Source organism: Brachyistius frenatus, unplaced genomic scaffold, assembly GCF_029030835.1.
Source record: "Brachyistius frenatus isolate BFR_SWC_R1_liver_20210118 unplaced genomic scaffold, ASM2903083v1 Contig_206, whole genome shotgun sequence".
Taxonomy (NCBI): Eukaryota; Metazoa; Chordata; class Actinopteri; family Embiotocidae; genus Brachyistius; species Brachyistius frenatus.
Genome location: NW_027210805.1, coordinates 25,235 through 46,315, shown reverse-complemented (window position 1 = coordinate 46,315; position 21,081 = coordinate 25,235). Strand labels below are relative to the sequence as shown.

Below are 21,081 nucleotides of genomic sequence, written 5' to 3'. Positions count from 1 at the left end.
GGAAACTCCATTTCCAAAAGAAGTTTGGACGCTGTGTAAAATTTAAATTAAAACAGAGTGCAATAATTTGCAAATCACATAAAACCCATATTTAATTGAAAATAGACCAATGACAACATATCAAATGTTGAAACAGAATTGTTAATATTTCATGCAAAATATATACTCATTTTCAATTTGACGGTAGCAACACTTTTCAAAAAAGTTTGGACGGGGACAACAAAGACTGGAAAAGTTGTGTAGTGCTAAAAAAAAACACCTGGTGGAACATCTCACAACTAATTAGGTTACCTGGCAACAGATCAGTAATATTATTGGGTATAAAAAGAGCATTTTAGCGAGGCAGAGTCTCAGCAGTGAAGATGGGGAGGGGTTCATTATTCTGTAAAAGACTGTGTGAGCAAACAGTGCAACATAATGTTCCTCAACGTAAAATTTTCAAAGAATTTGTGGATTTCATCATCTACAGTTCATAATATCATTAACAAATTCAGATAATCTGGAGAAATCTCTGTACACACGGGACAAGGCTGAAAATCTCTATTGGATGGTCGTGATCTTCGGACCCTCAGGCGGAATTGCATTAAAAACAAACAGTTCTGTCCTGGAAATCATTGCATGGGCTCAGGAACACTTAAAAAACAAAACATGTGTCCGTGAACACAGTTTGTTGCTGCATCCACAAATGCAGGTAAAAACTCTACCATGCAAAGAAAAAACTAAATATAAACATGATCCAGAAACACCGCCACCTTCTCTGGGCTTTGTTAAATTTGAACAAAGCGTCCCAACTTTTTTAGAAAAGGGGTTGAAAGATAAAGATGTCTACATTATTTAAGGATGATTTCCCCCCCCCCTCTAATATTCCTATTAACGTGGGTTACATAGTTAAAAGTAGATGACATTTTATTAACTCTGAGACTATTTTTTGAATACCCGATTCAGTCCAAAAGCTCCACAGCTGTGAGGCAACAACCCTGAACTCTCTGGATATGACACAATAGGGGCTGTAAATAAATTATTGTAGTAGGGAGGGAGTGTGTGTGTGTGTGTGGGGTTATGTTATTCTTTCAATAAAGCAAGACCCTCTCCAGTTTTATTAATATTTTCTTAGTATCCTCCTGCTGCTATGATATTATAACAACCCCCCCACCCCCACCCCCTCCCGCCCCCACCACCCTGTCACCTTAACCCTTCAAGGCCGGCTCGGACTTTCCACCTGTTCAAACAAGAAACCCAGATTCAGTCAGTAAAAGGCTCCACAATCGCAAAGCCTGTATTATAACCCCCCCCCCCCACACACACACACACACATCCAAATGAACTCATTCAAATGTATTTCGTCTGACCAGCGGACAAAACACCCAAATTTTTCGTTTACTATCGAAAAAATAAACACTGGGAAACAAGTAAATATTCCAGCAACACTTCGAGTATCCAAAAACTTTATATAGTCCACTGTGTTTTTCGGCTTGTGGTCTTCATCAGGGCCTGGAGCTACATGACCGTACACCCGACCAACCTTTGCAGGTGTGTCAGTGGATGTGTACGTTCAAATCCTGAGGCAAAAAACTACAGACAGAAGAATACGAGAGAAATTATGAGAGAAATGCACCATAAAACCAGACCAGATGCACCAGATCATTCACGACTACTTTACTGAACATTCTTCAAAAGCCGCTTCAGTTTGAGTTTAAAATGATTCAAATGTAAAGTTAGATATTAACCAGCAGTGAACGAACTCAGATCTTTTACTTATAAGTAAGAAATCCCACAATAACATTTTTTTTTAAGTTACAAGTACAAGTCCTGCATTCAAAATCTTACTTAAGTAAAAGTATAAGTACGGTCAGCAAAATATGATTAAAGTATGAAAAGTACTCAGTATGCAAAGTGCAAAGAGTTTTTATATTAATCATCTATAAATTACTGGAATATTATTAACGTATGATAGCAGCATTTTAATGTCGTCGAGCTAATTTCAACACACGATTCTGCTGAAACTTCTAATCTGCTTATAACAATTGATATTTAACAAACTGATCATGTTTTTAATAATTAAAATATTGATCTGAAAAGTAACTTCAGCTTTGAAATAAATACAGTGGAGTAAAAAAAAGTGCAATATTTCCCTCTGAAATGCGGACCGGAAATATAAAGTAGTATTAAAAGTAGTAAAAAAAAAATAAATAAATAAATGTCACCACTTCTCTTTTCTAATTCAACACTGAATGCAACATTTATAGACAAAATTTGACAAGATGTTTTCATCTCTTTAGCCAATCAGCTGGAGGTGTCATATTACAGCCCTCCTCTTCCTCCTCCTCCTCCTCCTCCTCAATGCCCCGGTGTCCCTCACACCTCACAGTCCTCTGATCCGCGCCCGGGGTCTCCGCGTCTTCTCCCGGCATTTTAAACCATGTAAGCGGCGGAGTTCACGGGGGGGAAAAAAAAAACAACTTCCGAGGCTCCTCGTTAGTCACCAAACGAACCGGAAACACGCAGAGGACATCGGAGTTTGTTTTTGGTTTTCTTGTTGTTGTTTTTTTGTGTGTGTTTTTTTTTTTTTTTTTTTTTATATGATGGAGCGCAACAGCTGGAAAAGAGCGAGTTAGTGCGGCGACGACTCGAAGGTGAGCGGAGCTGTCTTTGTCTGCTGACCCATCTTTTGAAGAAAAAGCACGACGTGTCGTTTATTTCTAACTGAGTTTGATGGAAGTTTTTCCTGGATGACTTCATCTGTGTGTCTGAAAACTCAACTCTTTGCTTTGTTTACATGAGTTGGGTTTGTTTTTCCCATCAGGCTCCCTCCCTCCCCTCCCCTCCCCTCCCTTTCCTTTCTTCCTTCCCTCCTCTCTCTCTGGGTCTAATTTTTTATCTCAGCAGCAGCGTTTTTTTTTTGTTTTGTTTTGTTTTTTAAGTTCAGGAAGGTCACTCAAAGACCTTGCTATGCTACTTTCCCCCCTCAGATATCTGCAGCCTTAACAGATAACTTAAAGCTGTAGTAAAAAGTGAACCCATGTGTCTGGCTGTATATCACACAGACTTCAAAGAACTGTCTTTTACTTTGAAAAACGACCTCCACATGATGCATACAGTCTGATGGTATTTTTTTTTTAGGCACTGTAGAAAAAGTATTGGTAGGGAGGGGGGGGCGGAGCTACCCACTCTGACGTCACGCTTTAGCCACCTTTTTTGCTGGGGTTACAAACAACAAGCGAGATTACTGGGTTTGCAAAGTATGTTGAGACTAAAGATGGTTCAAAAAAAGTGGGCTGCTTTCAGCCTGGATCATTACGTGTTTAAACTTATTCATATTTGTCTGATATTATAAGTTTTTATCTTCGTGGACGTAGCTTCCGGTGTCTGAAAAATGAGGCCGATGCGGAAGCGCCTTAAGCTGCAATACCACCGAGTGCCTCTAGAGGTCGGCTCCAAAAAACCTCCAGCTCCATAGACTCCCATTCAACTTCTGTCATTAAAATTTTAAGTCATGAATTATGTTTCCATTCGTTATTTTGATGTTGTTAGCTAAAGTCATTCTTTGTTAGTTTTCCGGCAGTCCATCTGAAAATTATTCCATCATTAATTAGATATTAGGCCTCAAAGAGCGGTATATTTGGGGGCGTCTGTTTGATTGACAGTCCTGTGGTGCAGTCAGGTTTCTGCAATAAGTGGGTGGGGCAAAGTGTCCTTGGATTTCCAATCAGATCTGTCGCGTGTCTCTGATTGTGTCCCGTCCCGTCATTAATTAGAAAATGAGGCTCAAAAAGCTGTGTTTTTCTTTTTTTTTTTTTTTTTTTTTTTTTTTGGGGGGGGGGGTGTTTGATTGACAGGCCTGTGGTGCAGTCAGGTTACAGCTATCGGTGGGCGGGATGTAGTATCGGCAGGTTTCCAATCAGATCAGTCAGATCCACCGCTCGCTCCCCCTTTTCAAAAAAAGTTGGGACATGTTTGCCACCTCGTTGCATTCCCCTCTTGTTTTAACAAAACTCTGTAAACGTTTGGGGAACTGAGGAGACCAGGTTCTGGAGTTTTGAAAGTGACGTGTTTTGCCATGTTTGCCTGATGTGGGATTTCAGCTGCTTAACAGTTGCGCCGGATGTTTTTCAGTTCGCAAACACAGGTTTCGTTGTTGTTATTTAGACGTTAGACAGCGTCGCAACTTTTTTTTTTCCGAAGCGGGGTTGTAAACAAAGCCGAAAATAGAATAAATAAAACACCTTTCCCTTCAGCAAACAGAAGAAAGACAAAAACCCCGCCCCAAAGTTTTAAAGCCCCTCGACCGCCTCTAATAACTTTCACACGGTACCTTACTTATTAATTTCCCGTTTTATTTTTCACCATCAATACTTTGAATTCTTTTGATTGCGTTCCAGCTGACTTTCTCTCCTCCGAGATTTGTTTTCATTCAGAGCCGTGTCTGAGCCTGAACACACCGCAGCTCTCGCCTCCTCTTTCTTTTCTGAACGAGCAGTTCTCTGACATTTATCAGGATAATAACGGGGCGAGTTACCTCATTTAAGCTTCTTTGGAATCTGTTAAAGAGCTTAACCTTCATGGGATTTTTCTGCACAAACAGCCTTCGTCACGTCCTGCTCCGGGGACACGAGTCAGCAGAAAGGTATTTTGATGAAAGAGAACCTCGCAGCAGGGGCCGGATTCAGGTTATGAAGCTGATTAAGTTTTTTTTTTGGGGGGGGGGGTTCGCGTCGTTCCTTTAAGAACGAGGAGTCCCTGTCGAAACCACTTCTGTCCGCGGCTTTTTGACAACGGAGCAGAAAAACTCCACAGGTTTATGAAAAGCGATGTCACTCCGGCAGATGCTCGAGTTACCGGCGTGAGAGTGAACCCGACGCTGAACGCTTTCACAGGAGCTGAAGATCCGCTGATGTCAGATCTGTTGAATTCGTCTTGGAGGCTCTTCAAGAGTAAAATTGCCCAAATTTGAAATGAAGTTTTGGTGTTTCTGCTCATATTAGAGAGAAAAGCAACCAACTGTGCTGTTTGACCGGATCTTAATGGATAATTCTGGTTTATTTACACCTAATTTATTTCCCGCAAATGTGTCTATTGCGACTCTGTGGGTCCAGATGACTTTTCACTTCCCACTTTTGTTGTGGAGATTCAACGAATTAAATCACAAAGCACTGTAAACCCCGAGCTTCCTGCAGCTTTCCAACAAACCTGACATTTATTTTCATTAAACATTATTGTTTTTAAACACGTTTGTGTTCACAACTCAAGAATTCACGTGCTAAGTCTGGGAAAAAAAAAAAAAAAAAAAAATCCGATCCCAGAAAGGTCTAACAGGATGAAACAATGAGGCGATGACACTTTATATCCAGAAGGTCAAAGGTCAACTTCACTTTGACATCATAACGTTCTCAAGAAACCAGAATCCATGAACTGTCCGTTATTCAGCAGCATAACTGAGGAACAGACTGCGACCATATTTCACACGGGGGAAGTTTATGAAGCGTCCACGTTTTCAGAATCCGTCTCAACTATCCCATATTGTGAAGCGTCGTGCGTTGTCACGGCAACGACTTTGCGTTCTATCAGAATCCGATTTACCGGGACAGATTCCTTCAACGTCTTCGCGACGCGATGTTTTTTGGCGTCTGGACAAGACGCGGAGGGAAACCTGAGCCGAGTTGTCTGGTTGTTGTTACGCGTCGGGCGTGTTAATCACTTCGCTTTGGCGTTGCTCGCAGGAAGATTTAAGCGAAGCTGACTAGCTGGTTCCTATGGTTACCAATCCCGCTGCTGGAGCCAGCTCTGTATTTATCTTATTAAAGGCTCTTAAGGCTTTTTTTGTTTTTTTTGTTGCTATTTTCACAGCTTATCGATCAAAACATCGTCCGTAAATTGCCGTGTTTGTTTACCCTCTCTGTCTCCTCCATCTCGGTAATTACAGTGTTTCCTCTTCGTTTCCTGTCACCCTCCTCTTCCTCCTCCTCCTCCTCCTCCTCCTCCTCCTCCTTCTTCTTCTCAGTCATCAGAGGTTCGAGACATCACCTCGCTGCACCGCGGGCCGCAGTCCCGATCCAGTGTAGAATTTAAAAGGAGGAAAACAGTCCGGGCTTCTTTTATTTATTTTATTTTTTCCCCCTGCTGACCTTCAGTATGGAAACTCTGGGCGTCGCCGGTGCCCGACACGGTTCCCGACCGCGATTCTGTCCGCTCTCATCATAACTGGCCTCGGCGACAGTTTGGAGCGTCCTGGCCTCGGGGCTGTGATTAGGGGGTCGGGCCGCCGGTGTTCGACTGACAGATGCTTTCGCAAACATTTCATGGAAAGAATGAAAGTCATCGGAGCCGTCCGTCCGTCCTCCTCGCGTTAAAACAGTTTTTTTTTTTTTTTTTGGTCCTCCTTAATGAACACAACGTGGGCCAGCGGGTTCGGGCTGAACTCACCGAGAACCGCTGACCCACATTCTGCTCTGCGAAGAGGAGACGCACTTGTTGCTCTTTTCTCTGCTCCCGACTTTTTAAGGGGCGGCTTTCAACGTGTTCGAAGTGAATTTCGAATGAAATGCCGCCCTCGCTGTTTTCCCGCCGCCCTCGTCTGGTTCTTATCCTGCAGCGCGGGGAACGTTAGATTAGACTTTATTAATAAATAAGTAAAGAAATAGCCTCTCCGCCCGACCTCTGACCCCACACGTGGAGCCGCATCACAAAACATCCACGACAGTTTCGGTGAACGCCGTCGTGGATGTTTTGTGATTTGATGAGGACATGTCTCGCCGTATGTCAAAGGACTAAAATGGATCAATATTGATTCGTTAATGCCATATAATAATTGTTATTTGAGTAAATTGACCCATCACATTATTATTTAGATCAAGTTTTGGTGATTTCATGTAAAAAAATTAAAAAAAAACGGGGAACTATGAAGTACGGATGGGTAGTTCAAGCAAAAATACTGTTCGAAATTCACAGATAACTATTAGCCACGCCCCTTTTTGTTTAATAGCAGCTGGCAAACAGCTTTTAGCTGCGTTACTGCCACCTCCTGACGGCAGAAACACATTACAACCAGGCGCTGGTAGAAACGGGGGAAATAAGGAACAACGATTGTCGCGTATGCTAAACGTTTTTTTTTTTTTTTTTGTTTTTTACATTTTGATAACTATTAGAATATTTAAAAATCACGACTCATCCTTACTACGAAGGAATTTTAATTCTTCAGCGGTTGTCTTTGTCTCATGAATCCAGTCTCTTTGTTTTCTCGCCCAGTTTCCCGTCCTCACGAGGTCCCCGTGTCCTCTTGAACTCGCTGCTTTACCACCGAAGAAGATCGTCGTCGACTTTTTCACTCCGTCAATTCCATCACAGCATTTTTTTTTTTTTTTTTTAGTAAAGACGTTGACGAGTTCCCTCGCCGTTCATCCTTCGTATAAAACTGACGCTGAGCCGATGCGAACAACGACGTCGCGTCAACTGAGGTGAAATAATGTGGGACGTAGTTGCAGATAATTTTGTGCGTTAAAACTAAAGCGAAGACGCAAAGATTCTCACATCTGCTTGTTCAAGTTGACGATTAGCGTAGCTTAGCGCAAAGAATAGAGTAACATGGGAACGATAAAAAAAACGCGCCACCTCCCGTCGAACACTGCGGCTATTCACCAGCGCTGGTGGAGGTCAGCGTGGCCTCACGGCCGGCGTGACACCCACTGGGAGAAAATTAGGGGCTCCTCCATGAGAGTGGGCTTTGAAACAAAACTACCAAAGAGGCACTCAGATGAGCTTTTGTTTACTTGCAGCTGAGGCTCTTACACACACATGACCGCACACTACGACGCAGACGTTTAGTTTGTGAGGGGGGGAAAAAAAAAACAACAACACGCACTTTCTGATGAAGTGTTTCGGGGCTTCGCAACCTTCCCACAGTTGTTTTTGCCAACTGCAGCTGTGACGAGGAGCTGCAGCGGTATGGGAGGTCATCTCGTTTCCTAACAATACCCAGCATGCCCTCTGATCCATCCCGACACTCTTGAGGTTTGTTCACGTCGTTCACCTCTACGTCCGAGCTTTCATTGGCCTCGGCCACCGCCGCCGGGTCTTTTTTTTTTTTCCAGAATCAACAGCGGAGGAACTCAAAGAGCTGTCGCTGACTGCTTCTAAATAAACAACCTCAGCGGGATGTGATTAGTAAAGTTCATGTTTTAAAGTTCCCCCTTCAGATCCTCTGAATCTCGGTGGAAATGAAACCGTCCCGCTGCAGCCAGATTTTCAGTTCACGGTCAGGAAACAAGTCTCTACTGTACGTTAGCGTTTATTTCACCTCAGTGGCGTTTCTCAAGGTTTTTAACTATTACTGATATTTCTGATTAATCTGTCTCTGTCATTAATTTTGCAAATAACGAAGTCATTATTTATTCCTCATTTTGACAACAGTATAAAAACCAACATATTCAATTTACAACAACAGCTTTTAATCCCCAAATTTTAGAAACTGGAACCAGAGAATGATTTGGATCGTTGATTAATTAATGACTGTGAAAAGTCTGGTTGGGATGTTCTTCAGAGGACGACGGTCTCATCTAGCCAGTTAGCTGTTAACTAATTATTTTTTCCCTGTCGATTAGTTCTGCTGTTGGCTTGAGGTTACACCTGATTAATGCAAGATCAGCTTTTATTAAAACATTTTTTGCTGAAAATAAAATGACCGAAAACAGTTAAGCGGACCACACGACCGAAACAATTAGCTAAAAGAGCCTGAAACGCGCCGTGTAGCCAAGTTAAGTGATTTTTACATGTTTTGATGAAGGATATTTTTGATCAGTGCAGTTTAATAATGAATTTATTATTTTCACGATTTTTATGGAGTATACCCGCAGTGGTGTCACCGCAACACATCACAGACTCGCAGTTGATAGTTGAAAATGTTTTTGTCGGCCTCATTGCAAACGCAGCAGACCTGATCTGGAATTCAGTTTCCCCGAGTCATCACTTTCACGTTCGACTGTTTGAAAGTGTGCTGACACCGAGGACTCTGTGCGGCCATGTTTGTTAGCGCTCCTTTCTTCCCTTTCACCCCCGCGCGCCGTCTGCGGGGGAGGGAGGGTGGTGGGAGGGGGAGAGGGGTTGGTGATGGCTTCCTCTCTGTGTGAGATGAAACAGACAAAAACGGCAGCATCTCCCCGCTTCGAGGGGGCTGTGAACTTCTGCCAGGAAGGGAAGGGTTCGGCCTAATAGCTTCGGCCTGGCTGCAAACGGAGAGGGGAGGGTGGAGGGATGGATCGGACACAGATAGAGGAACAGATAGAGAAGATAATGAAAGAGAAACAGATTCAAAGAGAGTCCTGTACAGGCTCGGCTCATTTGGGAAAAATGTCAGCGTGTTTATTTTGGTTAAAAAACCACCAGACGTTTAGGTTTTCACAGCTTCGCGGAGAGGAAGTCTCGGCCTGAAGCTTGCTATTACGATGGGCGGGGAAGGGAAGGCAGCTGCGTCGGGAGCCGAGGCTGTACGAGATGGAAATTTTAATCACGTACGTATGAGGACACGGGAACAAAATACAGGACGAGAAGGTAGAGAGAATATGATACCGTAGAGGAAGCAGGACAGACGGGTAATGAGAGGACAGAAGTTCAGGCCAAATAATAATAATAATAATAATAATAATAATAATGATGGAGGTAATTACCTGAGATGGGGGTGGGGGGGGGGGCAAGAGCAGAAGGAAAAAGGAGAATCAGAGTGAAAGCTTTCCAGCACACAAGCACCTCCATGATACTGTCTGTGGCCGGAGCAGGAATTTCCTCTGGTTGCACCACAACTGAGACGTGGTTTTTTCTTTGACCCGTAGAGCTTCAGCCTCGTCACAGACGTAATAAGGACCCAGTTCTGTGGGACGAGAAGACAACATGGCCTCCGGCTCCCCGAGCGGGAACCCAACCTGCGGCCTCTCGGACAGGAGCGGCAGCTTCTTTAAGGTGAGGGCCGAGCGGCTTTGTGGACGTAAAAATCACTTCGGAAATGTGTAACGCATCACTTCCTGTGTGACAAATTTGATTTTTTTTTTTTCGGGGAAATGGTGACTCAGCGGCTGATGTTTAGAAAAAGGAAAGAACCCACAAACAATCTACGCTTGTTTCACTTCTTCAATTTTTGATAAAAGCTTACTTAAAACCAAAACTTCCTTTTTTCTGACAGATGTTTAAAAATAAGAATCAGAATGAGGTTTATTGCCAAGTAAGTTTACACATAAAAGAAACTTGATGTCAATCAAGAAAGAGAAAAAAAAACCTACTCCAAGCATAAGATTGGTGATGCAAATATGTAGATTAAAAAAAAAAAATCCAATCTCTCCACTAAAGAATAAATTAAGATTAAATTATGAATATGAAAAGAAATGCTGCAAAAATGGTACATTAGCGGATATAAAACTTTATTAAAATGTAAGCGAGCTGGTGATACAACCTCAGCATTAATCGATTTAAGTTAAATCAACTTACTGTTTCCTTTCGTTAAATCAAAAAGATCACATTAAATCAACTGACGTGTTCATCATTTAGTTGTTTATGAAACATAACAATCAGAATCCTGTCATCATAAATAACAACGTGGACAAAACTAATACTCGTGAAAGGTAACTAGCCTAGTTACTAGCTGGTATCTGTAGTTTGAGCATAGGCTGTATATTACAATGAATGTAGTCTGCGGCTCCAAAAAGTGTCAGCTTCTGTAATAAAATACAATGTTAAGGAGGTTTTTTTCCACAATGATGTCATTATGATGTCATTTGCTAAATCCCCTCCTTCTGATCAGTGTTCTTCTGAAAATTATTCCAGCATTCATTAGATATTAGGCCGCAAATGGAGCCACGTTTGCGGGCGTGACTGGTTTGCTTGACGTGCCTGGGGTTCAGTGAGGTTTCCGTTATAAGTGGGCGGGGCATAGCGTTGTTCAGCAAGCGGCAACCAACAGTGACGTCACTCATTGAATTGTGATTGTGAACTGCCGTTACTGATGTTTGGCATTTTTCCGGTCGCCATCTTGCTGTTTTGAAGTGACCATATTTGGACAAACTCGGGAGGAGGGAGCGGTGGATATCTGACTCTGCGTCCCGCCCATCCATAGTGGAAACCTGACTGGATCACAGGCCTGTCAATCAAACAGACACACCCCTAAAAACACAGCTTTTTGAGGTTTAATTTCCAATTAATGGCGGGATTATTTTCAGATTGACCGCCAGAAAATTAATAAGAAGGAGTGACTTTAGCCAACAACATCATAATAACTTGTGAAAAACATTTATTGACTTTGTATTTCGTGAGAGAAGCTAAATGGGAGTCTACGAAGCCGGAGGCTTTCCGGAGCTAACTTCTAGTGGCCGTCTGTGGTACTGCACTTCATGGCACTTCCGCAATTGCCTCACTTCTCAGACCCGAAAGCTACGTCCACTTTTATATACAGTCTGTGTATCTCAGTCAGATCCACACTCACCATTCACACTCACATGTTCTCATAAAGTTTAAAATAGCTTTTTATTGTCATGCTACAAAAATAACATTCTGAGCTTTCTGTCTCAATAACGTCTGGATTTACGCCCTCGGGGACGGAGTTGATGTCAGAGTTAATCCTGTTAGCTTTTCATCCTTACCTCAGATCCTCACATCGTTTGTTCTGACGTCTGTCGTTTGTCACTTTCTCCTCACATTTTCAGGAAATGTAATCGAGTACTGACTGATTAAAGTGGAGCTGTGTCTCGACGGTTTTCCTTCACTTTCTGCCAGATATTGATGGGGAGTTGGAAATGAACGGTACCAGCTGCACTTGTTGGCCAGCTGACAAACACACACTCAGGAGTAATAAAACTCTCTCGCTCTCTCTCTCTCTCTCTCTCTCTCTCTCTCTCTCTCTCTCTCTCTCTCTTTCATCTGTGTCTCTTTCCTTAATCTTTCTGTTTTCTCTTTTCTTCTCCGCCACGCACATAGTTGCTCAAAATCTCTCGGTTCGCACACACCAAAACCACACTTGATTAAAACCCTCAATCTGTTTCTGGAAAATTATAAAAACTAGAGTTCATCTGTTTCCTCTGTGGTTCTGCTCTCCCCTTCATCATTCTTTCATGTCCTGCCAGTCGAATGCTATAAACTGTGTTGTGTGTGTGTTAGACCTGGTTAGTGTTAGCCTGCAGGGCCGCTGAGGAATTGGGAAGATCTTCCTGAACCTGAAGTGCCCAACCCTCTGTGAAGCAATGCACTGAAGTCGTGGATGATGCATGATGCTACTCTGAAGCTGACCTTCCAGCCACTGCATAAAAGCATCCAAACTTGAGTTTTAATCAAGCTTCATCCGACTGCTTGTCACTTTGGCATTTTAAGGCCCGAGCAGATAAACAGACTGTCTAACTATCCGAGCTGTAGCGGAGTTCAACAGGAACGCTACTAATCTCAGAAAATGCTGATTTGTACATAAAAGTGTTCGTGGCTTCCGTGTCTGAAAAATGAGGCCGATGCAGAAGCGCCTTAAGCTGCAATACCACTGAGTGCCACTAGAGGTCGGCTCCAAAAAGCCTCCGCCTCCATAGACTTCCATTCAACTTCTCATAAATTTCTCAGTCAATAAAATGTCTCCACGAGTTATCTCAGTGGCGATAGCTAAAGTCACTCCTTCTTATTAGTTGTCTGGCGGTCCGTCTGAAAATAATCCCTCATTAATTTGAAAATAAGGTTTAAAAAAGCTGTGTTTTTGGGGGCGTGTCTGTTTGATTGACAGGCCTGAGGTGCAGTCAGGTTACGGCTATCGTTGGGCGCGATGTTGCATCGCCGTGTTTCGATTCAGATGGGAGTCAGATCCACCGCTTAGCTCCATATAACCTTATAAACTGGCAACTAAGTGTATAAAATACACTTTTACTGTGTGAATGTTGTTAAACGAGGGACCTAAAACTGGTGATGCACTCACAGTCGCAGCTCTCACCTGACTGCATCTGCTCACTTCGTCTGCTTCTGCGCCTTCGGATGATATTAAACACCTCTTAAAGCTAAAAATAAAGACAAACTCAGACGCAGACTCGAGCTATAAGAAACAAACTCACATTTTTAATTTCCTTTCCAGCTTTTTCCGTCCTCAGCAGCCCTGTGAAAGCGCTCTCTGTTCGCGTCTGTGTCAAAAACCAAGCACATAGTTTTGCGGTGACTCCATCTGTGGCTTTAACAGCAGCCCATGGAGAGAATCGCTTACCTCCACATGCACATGCAAAATTCTTAAAGGAGCTGCGCAAGTGAAAACCATCTTCTGTCGGGTTTGCGTACGAGATCTGGGTCTCTGCTTGGCCCTCTGCCAAGATCCAGTCAATGACTCGGCGACTCTCGTGCCCGCCGACCTTCATTTTATAGCTCAGGAATTTCCCAATGTCTCCTCCTCTGGCTGCGTTTCTTCATTTTTATTCATATAATCCGGCGTCTGTCTCCTAACAGCAGGTAATAACCATGTTTTCTGTTTCTCTCCATGGCTGCATAAAAAAGCCTGCAGCGAACAATGAGCTGCTTCCACTTACAGAGTTCCCACCGGGCTTCACGTTTGATTAAACACAAATTAATTTAGGATTCGATACGACTATAAAGACACAAAGAAGGGGAAATAACTTGCATTTCTCTGTCCAAACAAGGCCCCCAGTAACAGAGCTGAACACAGCAATTCGGGTGTAGTGGCACAACCCGCTGACATGCTGCGCTGAAAAGCATTTTTTTTTTTACATGTTTATGGAAAAAAAAAAGAGCAGTTGTAGAGACGTGGATGCATTTTGACATGAACAAAAAAAAGGAGTTTTTTTTATGACCAGAATTTGATCAATTCGTTCTGGTAATATTTGGAACTTCCCGAGGAAATCATACGGTTCGAGGAGTATTAATTTTGTACGAAATCTCTGGCAGCACGTCTGCAGAGGAACTCGCTCTGTGGGCCAAAAAACATGAAAAAGACTGTCGAAACAGAGAGAGTTTATATTTCATAGGATTGAATTCTCTGAACCGAAAAATATCAAGTTCTTTTTAATACATCCAAGGTCAAACGGTAACAGAATATGTGTAAAAGCAGTTTATGTAATAGTCACTTTACAGGAGGTTTACTGTGGGACTATTTATTGGCTGGGTGCAGTGCAACCTTACAATTACAGCAATATTTGAGGAGGTCACTTCCTCCACTCAAGAAAAGGACCAAAATAAACAAACAAGATTACGTAAACTGTTTTAATCAGAGCTTTACTGGTGCTGACTGGCATTTTTCGTTAAACTTAGACATCCAGCTAGCAAGGGGTTAGTTATTTCCCTTTGCTTTCAGTTGCTATGCTAAGCTAAGCTAGCATCATACATTGGTGCTTGAAAGTTTGTGAACCCTTCAGAATTTTCTTGATTTTTGTGTAATGCAAGTCCTTAAAGGGGATTAAGAGAACCCAATTAAACAGATGACACCAAAATATTGTTCTTGGTCATTTAGTTATTGAGAAAGATGATCAAATATTACATTATCCATCTTGGCAGCTACATTTTTTTGCACAAATTGTCAAATTATCTTTAAAAGGTCTCAGATTTGAATTTTTTTTTTTTATTATTTATAGTCTCGTGGTTTGTGGTTAACCATAACTCTTTCACATCATTTTACTTCAGCTTCTTTCTGGATCTCTACCAAGAACAGGCTGTTTTGTGTCTGTACCTTTAAGGTGACATCAACAACCTCTCTTCTGATTGGCTGACTGTATCCTGAGTGACACACTCCGGCTAACCACATGTCTTCTTCATTCTTGTAGCTCCGCAACAGATTGACCACCTTGTGTTTTCTTCCACATAAAAGTTTGGACAGTGGTAAAATCAGCGTGGCTTTGTGACATCACAAACTTACAGACGTCCAAACACCACAGTTGCTGATTACAAGCTGTGTTCATTTAGACTCTTCCACGGTATTTTAGATGCACCTAGTGTTATAATGCTTTATAATCAAAAGCAAAATTTAAATCTAAATGTTTACAATGTGGACCTTTAAGGTTCTACTTTAGTGGAGTATATCGCCACAAAAATGGCTCAAATTACCACAAATACGCTGAAGTTCTCTGCTTTAACATACCGTTGCCATCTTCGCCTGGTTGGTCGTCTACAGTAGCTTTCCTTTTGTGCCTCAGTTTTCATATAGAGGCTTGAATTTCACCTGGATCTGTCCTCGAGGAGCACTATACCGTAAACGCTGTTGTCTGAACCTCATGTGAGATCATTCTTTGTTACTGTCGAGGGCTGAAAGTTGAGAACACTTTATTTTGAAAGTGTTTTCCTGTGGTGGATCAACACAGGTCTAGCAGGGCTAATTCAGAGGTCACGCTGTTTAAACTGCCGCCTCAGCTGTTTGTACCATCTGTTTTTTGTTGGGTGTTTTTTTTTTTTTTTTTTTTACTCTTTGAGAGGAAAAACGACACTTCAGCTGTCGAGACCGCCCGTCTTCAGTTCAGTGCCGCAGTAACATCTGAGCTAACGCGTCAACCCGTGTTGTTTAATCCGGTTCTGACCCGACACAAAGCTGGGAGAGTCTGTGGCTTTAACAGAGCTGGCTCCACTTAGTCCTGCAATGGGTGGGGGAATCAGAGCGCCCTGTGGGGACTGTGGTCTGGACTGGAACCCAGCTTTAGTAGGACTGTTGGGAAAAGGTTGCCTCCTTGTGGTTGAAAGGTAGAATTTAAGCTCTGGTACAGAAACTCCTTTATTATAAGTCCTTTTTCTTCACGAGTCGGTTTTATCACACTGAGATTTCTCATACTTTTACCATTTACAGATGATACTTGATGGTTTTCTGGTCTTTATCATGTTGTGCTAGGGGGGAATATTCAACAGCATGAAATGTAAGCACTTAATGTCTTTCAGAAACCATCTTGTCACATTGCATTACATTTCATTGAGCTGACGCTTTTATCCAAAGCGACTTACAATAAGTGCATTTCAACCATGAGGGTACAAAACCCAGAACAACAGGAATCAAGTAAATACAATTTCTTCAAGAAAGCCAAACTACAAAGTGCTATCAGTAAGTGTCATACTCTTGTTTGCACAGTTTGACCCAGATAATCAGTGAAAAAGCATCCAGATTTCAACATCTGCTCAGATATTTTTTGAGGAGGCTTTGAATCCCGGAGAGAGCTCTAAAAACGTGGAGCGAAGGAATGTGGAAAATGCGGGGAAGAAAAAAAAAAAACAAGACAACATGAAGTCAGTCTGTTTATCAACCAAGTTTTCAACTCTGTGGTTTTTAAGGGGGGTGGGGGTGGGGGATTGTGTGCAGTTGTGCTGAGTGAGGAATACATTTGTGGGTCAATGAGGCAAAGATGCTATGAGATGTAAAAACAAAACAAAAAAAGAGACTGATGAATACAGATGTTCTGTAAAACAACTGGGAGTTAGTTATTGTTGTTCTGTCAATGCATTTGGTCAGCTCACTGTGGCTTGTGGAAACAAGGCACTTTAACTGTTCATCAAACACGGCGTGATTCACATTGCTTTAGATTCTGTGTGGGTAAACAATAATCTGGGATGTAATTATTTCCGTTGTCTATCTTGAAAAAAACATTCACAAATCTGGGCTGGAAATCATTTGAAAAAAAAAAACCAACAACACTCCTCTTAAAGCCAGAAGTTCCTAAAGAATAATTAAGTTTTTCAATATTTACTTTCTATCACAGTAATGCGGTGATAGTTGTCTGTACATTCAGAGGTACGATGCAAACAGGAGTCGCTAATTGCTAATTCGGCATATTTTTTTTATGCAAGTCAATTCGTCCCCTCTAAATCCACAGCTGCATTATACTGCTTGTTTACTTGACGGGGGAGGGGTGGGGTGGAGGGGTGGGGGTGCACATTTGTCTCCAGTTTGTCTGAGTTGCGGTTGGGTGTGTGTTGGGGGAGGGCTCACGTTAAAAACACCTGCTCTGGATCCATCTCGTGTGCCGTCTTGTCACTTCATGAGCCGAGCAGCCGGTTTTGTATTCGGAATATTCAAAATAAATGATTTGAAAACGTAAAAACAGTTGCGAGGTTGAAAACCGTAGACTGTTTATGAAAATGGACGTAGTCTCCAGGTCTAGAAAGGTATAGCCAATGCAGAACTGCCTGAAGGTGCAATACCACTGAGGGGCCTCTAAAAAAAACAAAAACAAAACAAAAAAAACAACCTCTGGCATCAACTTCTCTCATGAAATACAAATATAAATGTTTTCTGATGATCCTTCTGAAAATAACTCCAGCATTAATTCGATATTAGGCCTCAAAGAGGTTTTGTCTAGGGGCGTGTCTGGTTTGATTGACTTGTCAGGCTTCCAGTATAGGTAGGCGGGGCATAGTGCGTACATCCGACCGGCATTGCATCATCCAGAACTGAAACTTTTCTCTAAACTTCTACTATAAACTAACTGGTTTTGAATGATAACGCTACGCTGAGTTGCTATATACCGACGATAAAGTATGTGCCGGTCTGATCTACAGCGTTTTCAAGTCCTGGGTCAGATCCGCCCCCTCGCTTTTCCCAAATATGGTCATTTGTGTCTCTGGAAAACCAATGGGTGCCATTTGGTTAAAACTCAACGCAGTACAAAAGCACAATCAATTATCAGAGTCGTTGCTCTGGAGGACGTTCTGTCACTAGCGTCCTTTATTTTGGTGACTAATTGGCGCTGTACATAGACTTGAGTGACAGCGGTGATAAGTCTTATCTCTCATCGGCCTGAAAATAGTCCTGCGAGACATCGGAAATAAATCTTCCTGCTAAGATATCTCCAGATGTTTACAGCTGCGGCGCTGGCTATTGTAGAAATGTTGTTTTCAGTGAGGGCACGAGTTGTTGTACGCGTGCATCTCTGTAAGTCTGATAAGAGGAAATGTTCCATCTGAATCTCACTGTGGTTCGTTTTTTTTTTTTTTAAACAAAGCTTTGTGTCCGTGTTTCCTGCCTGTAGGAAGTGAGGTCCACACACAGGAAAAGTGACTAACCGTTTCCCTGCCTTTTGTTCTACATTCGTCCCTCCGTCCGCCAGGCTCACTTTCTCGTTTCTTCATTTGTGCTTGAGCAATGCTGTCGGTTTCGTTTACTGCCGTTCGCCCTCCTCTTCTTCTTTTGCTCCTTCATCAGTCGCAACCTCTCGTTCTGTCTTCTTCCAGCTGATTGACACGTTTGCGTCGGAGATCGGGGAGCTGACGAAAGAGATGGTCCAACCTTCCCAGACTACGGACAATGACCCCATCGAGCTTCAAGGGTAAGACTTACTTCACACATTTTCTTCACGTCCTGGTTCCAACTGTTATCAACCCGACCGGCCTTCTTTTGATTCCTGTTAATACTCCGATCATTAACACAACAACACCTGTCGGGGTGCGGTGGGGACGTACGAGGCCGCGGTAGCTTCCTGATGTGTATGGAAGCAGGAAGAAAAACGGGGCAGCGGTACAGACCTGAGGGTCAAACTGTGATGGATAAGATGTCTTATGGGGATGTTCCTGGTTGCGTAGTGGTTACCAAGAAGTGGTCAAAGGAAGGTACGGCCAATGAACCGGTGATCCGTGTGATGGGTGTGCGGAGAGATGGCCGTTCCTCGTGGTCGGACCCCCTCAGAAGAGCTTCTGTAGCAAAAACTCCTGAAAACCTTCATGCCGGTTGTGATACGAAGGTGTTAGAAGACACACTGCGCCGGTCAGAGAGCCCTCACTTGACCCCCGTGCATCACCGAGAGCGCCTACAATCGCAGTCACGTCACAACTGAACAGAAGGACGGCGGCCTGGTCTGATGAATTGTCTCGCACGGCAGCGAGATGCACGACGGGAAGAAGACGAGGCAGTTTGATGCTCTGGGAAATGTTCTGCTGGGAAACGTTGGGTCCCGACATTCACGTCGATGTTAATTCAACACGTTCCACCTTCCTAAGGAACGTTGCAGACCATGTGCACCCACGTGGCAGCGATATTTCCTGAGTGGCCTCTTTCTGCAGGATTATGACGCAGTCGTTGGAAGAATCACCGAAACCATCAGAAAGCAGCTTATTTAACAAAATGTTTAACCCCTTTTTTTTGGGGGGGGGGGGGGTCTTTTATTGTTTTTATCAAGGGAGTTACCAATGTCATCCATATTATTATCCTCCAGCGAAAAAAAAACCGAGCGAGTGTTGACCAGTGTTTCTAGGATTTTAGGAGTTTATTAAATATGTCACATGTAGCTTCAACAGGGTCACTTTTATTGGTCCGTTTTGATCCTGAACTGGATTTGACAAATTTCCAGGATGCAGTTCTGTTAACACTGCAGTGGCAGAAAAATAATAATCTGATCTTGCTTTTTTTTTTTTTTTTAATAATGTTGATGGTTCCTCTGCTGTTTCAAGTTCCGACAGACGGAATTTATTTATATTTCATGCAACCAGAGACGGTTTTAAGTCAAAACCAGGATATCGATCACATTTTTTTTCAAAATGTTTTGTAAAATCAGCAGCGAAGGGTAAAAAATATGAGAAAAATAGTGTTGAGAACGAGTCAGCTGCTTCCACGCCCGGCTGCACTTCGAAATAAAAAGACCAAGCAAGAACTCCGTCAGCCCAGAAGAAGAAAAAGGGAATCGAAAAACGGAAAACTTTAAAAAAATTATATTTAAAAAAAAACAAACATGTTAGTATCGGTTGACTCCAGGTTATTCTGCACTGCTGATAGTATTTTCCTTCCACATTCTTTTTAAATGTTGATGTCCATTTTTCACCAGCAGGTGGCAGGCGTGTTTAACTCTCTCTGTGTATCCCCTCCTCTGCAGGCTGGAGAGTGGGGTTTACCTGCAGGCCTCCCACTGCGGCGTAGCGGGTGGTGGTGAAAGGGATTCTGGGTACGACTCGCTGCGGAGGAGGATGAGCGTGTTGGACCGGTTGACTCAAACCCACCCGGTGTGGCTGCTGCTGGCGGTCAGCGAGGATGAGGCCAGCCGCATGCTGCTCAAACAGCCGCCGGGGGTGAGCAGGGTGGGGGGGGGGGGGTTGCCATCCTGGGATGTGAGTGCGAGTGTCTCCGAATGTTACACTTCATTACGTCTCGTGTTTTTTTTTTTTTTTCCTGGTGCAGGTGTTCATGGTCAGGAAGTCGGCCGCTCTGCAAAGGAAAATCCTCTCCGTGCGTGTGAAGGAAGAACAGTCAGGAAGCAACATCAGCCACTTCCCCGTCAGAGAGAGTCAGTACAGTAAGTACCACGTTTGTTGGATTCAATCATTTCAATAATTAATGTCCAGTCAAATAGATCACACATATCACAAGTCATAACTCACTTTTAGATGATGGTAAACGTTATTATTTGCATTTAGACTTACTTCACAAATAAAGCTGTGATTTGGAGATGAATCTGAGATAAAACTGTGATTTTTCAGTTTCCTTTGCTCTCCTGTAGTCTCACTGTACTCCAAGTCAGAGATTTACTAATTTCATTTCCTGTCTGCCTCCGCAGTGCAGAAAGATAAACCGAAAGAAAACAAAAAAGAGAAATGGAAGTCTAGAGTCAGTTTGGCCCTCATTTGTGTGTGTGTGTGTGTGTGTGTGTGTGTGTGTGTGTGTGTGTGTGTGTGTGTGTGTGTGTGTGTGTGTGTGTGTGTGTGTGTGTGTGTGTGTGTGTCTTGTCTTATTAAAGATTCCTAACACAGAATATCATCAATAAATTCCATGTTTTTTTTTAAATGCACCAATTACATGAAATTGCTGGCATGAAGTGATAAAACATGTTCTGTGGACGCAAGCAGACATTCCCGCTCTCGTAACTTCTCTTCAAGCGGGTAAGATTTGCTGAGAATGCAATTATCTTCGGTAGTTGTAGGTCACGTTTGTTTGCGTAGCAGCAGCGAGTGGCGGCGAACAGGTACGACTTCACATTTAGGCGCTCAACAGTTTTCACCCATCAAATGTTTGTACGCTGTGATTTTAGTGTATTTCTCGCGAAAACTTTATTCTACTGGCGGTAAAAGTGATGATTGAAATCATAATAATTAGTCACTTTTGGGAAATAGGCGTGGAGCTGTGACGCTGCCAAAATATGATGACATACCAGCTGTGGATGCTCCCTACTGAGATAACCGCAG

The 21,081-nt window shown here is 42.9% G+C and overlaps 1 protein-coding gene across 2 annotated transcripts in view; it reads left to right on the top strand.

Moving 5' to 3' along the window:
• The first annotated feature begins 2,389 nt into the window (after positions 1–2,389).
• LOC138633077 (ras and Rab interactor 2-like) overlaps positions 2,390–21,081 on the top strand; it is a 34,582-nt gene continuing 15,890 nt past the window's right edge. For both annotated transcript variants that reach the window (XM_069719089.1, XM_069719091.1), the window contains exons 1-5: positions 2,390–2,633; positions 9,819–9,945; positions 18,148–18,242; positions 19,779–19,971; positions 20,081–20,195. In XM_069719089.1, the coding sequence (XP_069575190.1) occupies positions 9,877–9,945; positions 18,148–18,242; positions 19,779–19,971; positions 20,081–20,195 (472 nt within the window). In that variant the 5' untranslated portion in view covers positions 2,390–2,633; positions 9,819–9,876. The remainder of the gene's footprint in view (positions 2,634–9,818; positions 9,946–18,147; positions 18,243–19,778; positions 19,972–20,080; positions 20,196–21,081) is intronic.